At 39.7% G+C, this 2,990-nt stretch overlaps 1 protein-coding gene across 1 annotated transcript; it reads left to right on the top strand.

The window, feature by feature from the left end:
• Window positions 1-1,097: 1,097 nt before the first annotated feature.
• LOC307252458 (5-hydroxytryptamine receptor 4) lies at window positions 1,098-2,174 on the top strand (the record flags this gene model as incomplete). The annotated part of the gene is made up of 1 exon (XM_080030129.1): window positions 1,098-2,174. One exon carries the CDS (start codon window positions 1,098-1,100, stop codon window positions 2,172-2,174), a length of 1,077 nt encoding a protein of 358 aa, XP_079886255.1.
• Between the last annotated feature and the right edge of the window lie 816 nt (window positions 2,175-2,990).

Here is a 2,990-nt window from a genome sequence, read left to right as displayed (position 1 = left end):
TCCCCTGAGCCGAACAGGAGGTGGAATAAGAGATTAACGGCGATATTTTTTTTATCGCCGATAAGAGTTTTGCGTTAACGCAGCACGTTAACGCCGATAACGGCCCACCACTAGTATATACAGATATAGTGTACAGTAAATATAGTATGTATTTATAGTATAGTGAGTATGTCAAACATGCTTGGGTGTGGCAGGATATATATGTGATGAATTCAAATACAAATATCTATTTACTTAATTTTGATTTTAGTGATACTGCAAGTCCACCAGCTTTGCTTTTCCATCACCACTTCATGGTCCCTGTGGTGTTTATTAAAATCTATTGCAAGTCAGCTGGAACATCTGCTCCCTGTTCACACCACTGGCACTGGGAATACGCTAATACTTTGTTCATTACAGTCATATCTGTTCTGCTGTGTGATCTACTGTGGTATGTGATGCATGAATTCAGAAAGCTTAAGTGTCATAATTGTTCCCAGAGGCAAAAATCTGATAAATGTAATATTTTCTTATAGAGGCATTTAGGAATTTGAGCCCTTGCGCTCGTAAAATCCTTAACGCCACTATAAATAAATGCGATTGTCGGGACAAGTTCCGCTTTAGTGTACGTGATGACAGTTGACTAATTTGAGAATTCACTTCAATTTACAAGCTAGTCTGTGTATTATCTCTTGGTTTACAAAATGCATGCACAACAAACTAATAGAATTAGTTTACTAGAATTGTCCTCATAGTATTGAGACCAGAGTTGATGAAAAGAACACTATGTATTCTCTCTACACCAGGCAATGTTTTAGATAAGGAAACTATGAGCTTTTCAGGCCCACATGTCTTTTTTGATTTGTGCATCATACTAAAGTGAAAGGTTTATATATTATAGATTAACTACAGGTAAATTACCATGGAGCAGCAATTGGGTCTGAAACAAACTGTAATCTGGGTTATTTTTCCACTTTTCACAGTTACGTAATGTGCCATATCATTAGTAGAATGTAGGCAAACGGCTTTCAACCGCCTCCCTTACCCCAAAGTCAAAACAAAACAAACACTCATTACTTACAACTGTACCTGTGTGTTTTGACAGGTTTGATTAGATCATGGATAACGGCAGCTTGGAATTGATCGAAGATGCTAACACATCTCTTCAGATTGAACTTCAATCCTGTACGACATTGAGGAACCAGGCCTTTCGCATCTTCCTGTATGCCTTTCTCTCTGTTGGCATTGTCTGCACAGTTGTGGGCAACTTTCTGGTGGTCTTGTCCATCGCCTACTTCAAGCGTTTGCAGTCACCAACAAACTCCTTTGTTTTGTCCCTGGCAGTGGCTGACTGCCTTGTTGGCCTGGTAGTGATGCCTTATAGTATGATTCGAACCATGGAGGGTTGCTGGTATTTTGGAGTACTTTTTTGTCGGCTTCACTCTAGCCTAGATGTCATGCTCTGCACTGCTTCCATATTCCATCTTAGCTGCATTGCCTTTGACCGCTACTACGCTGTCTGCAACCCACTAGTTTACTCTTTAAAGATGTCCCACACTCGGGTAGCTGTCCTTATTGTTGTATGTTGGGCTGTTCCACTACTCATTTCCTTTGGCCCCATAATGCTAAATCTCCATATTGCAGGCGTGGACATCCCGCTACCTAAAGATGTCTGCGTTTTCTTGGTCAATCGCATATATGCCATATTTGCCTCCTTTGTAGCCTTTTACTTGCCTATGGCTATCATGCTTGTAGCCTACTGGAAGATCTTTAAAGCTGCCAAACGGCAGGCCATGCAGATCAGCGCAATGGAAAGCCAGATGGCGGCCGGAGTGGGCAAGGACTCAAGCAAGAAACAACGACACCGAAAAACTATGAAAAGGGAAAGAAAGGCAGCAAAGACTTTGGGTATCATCATGGGAGTTTTCCTGATCTTCTGGATGCCCTTTTTTACGATCAACATTGTGGACCCGTTCATTGAATACAGCACGGAGGTGGTCATCTGGGATATATTTTTGTGGCTAGGTTATATCAACTCATCTCTAAATCCCTTCCTGTATGGTCTCTTCAACCGTTCCTTCCGTAGGGCATTTCTCATGTTCATGGGCTGCATAGTATGCCTGCCTGGATCCTCCCCTGGGATGGAGCTTTCAAACACTAGGAAAGAGGCAAATGAACGTGCAGATCAACCATGAAGTAGAGATAGTAGGCTTTGTGTTTATTTTGTGAAGGCATACAAAGGTCAGTGAATAGCAAGAGATAAATGTTTTGGAATCAATGCCACTAACACTATCCATAGAGTGTTCCAACGACCGCGACAGCATAGAAAACTGTTTGACTTAGTATATATATATATATATATATACTATATATATAGTAAGAATTTTAATGAAACTATCAAAATGTGTCATTAGAAAGAGTATACGTACTTTCAAGTTCCTAAATTTGCGATTATTTCTGTGTTCAATTGTTTCTTTGGCATTCTAAAAACAATTCCCCAATTTAAAAATGTATTTTCGATATAAGATGAAAATGAATCCCGAAAAATGAGCATGAACTGCAGGAATAACTTAGATGGACATCTATCAACCAGCGGACAGTGTATCCCTGTAATATATCCATGTCTAAAGCATGCAGATGTCTCTTCGTAGATTTACACATGTACTGTATATTTCAACAATCTAAACTGTTGTATGTTAATTCTGAATAATAACAATAAGGAATTCCTAAAATGGATACTGGGGGAGGGCAATCTACATACTAGTGAAGAGGAGGATCAAACAATACTTAAATGATGGATAGCTGTTTTTTATTAAGTGAAAACAATTCCAGAGAACCACACAATGGGGGAAAAGGTTTGGTCTACAAGCAAGGAACGACTTGAAGAGGAATCCATGAAGCTTGCTTAGGATGACAGAAAAGAGATTTGCATTTCAGGTACAAACCTCATTGAAAAACGTGCAATTCGGCTCTTCTATAGGGTTTTGACTCACTTCCAAATCCATGTGCAT

Source organism: Ammodytes marinus, assembly GCF_949987685.1.
Source record: "Ammodytes marinus genome assembly, chromosome: 6".
In the NCBI taxonomy this organism is placed as follows: Eukaryota; Metazoa; Chordata; class Actinopteri; order Uranoscopiformes; family Ammodytidae; genus Ammodytes; species Ammodytes marinus.
Note: the sequence above shows the minus strand (reverse complement) of the source record. Positions and strands in the feature narration are given on the sequence as shown.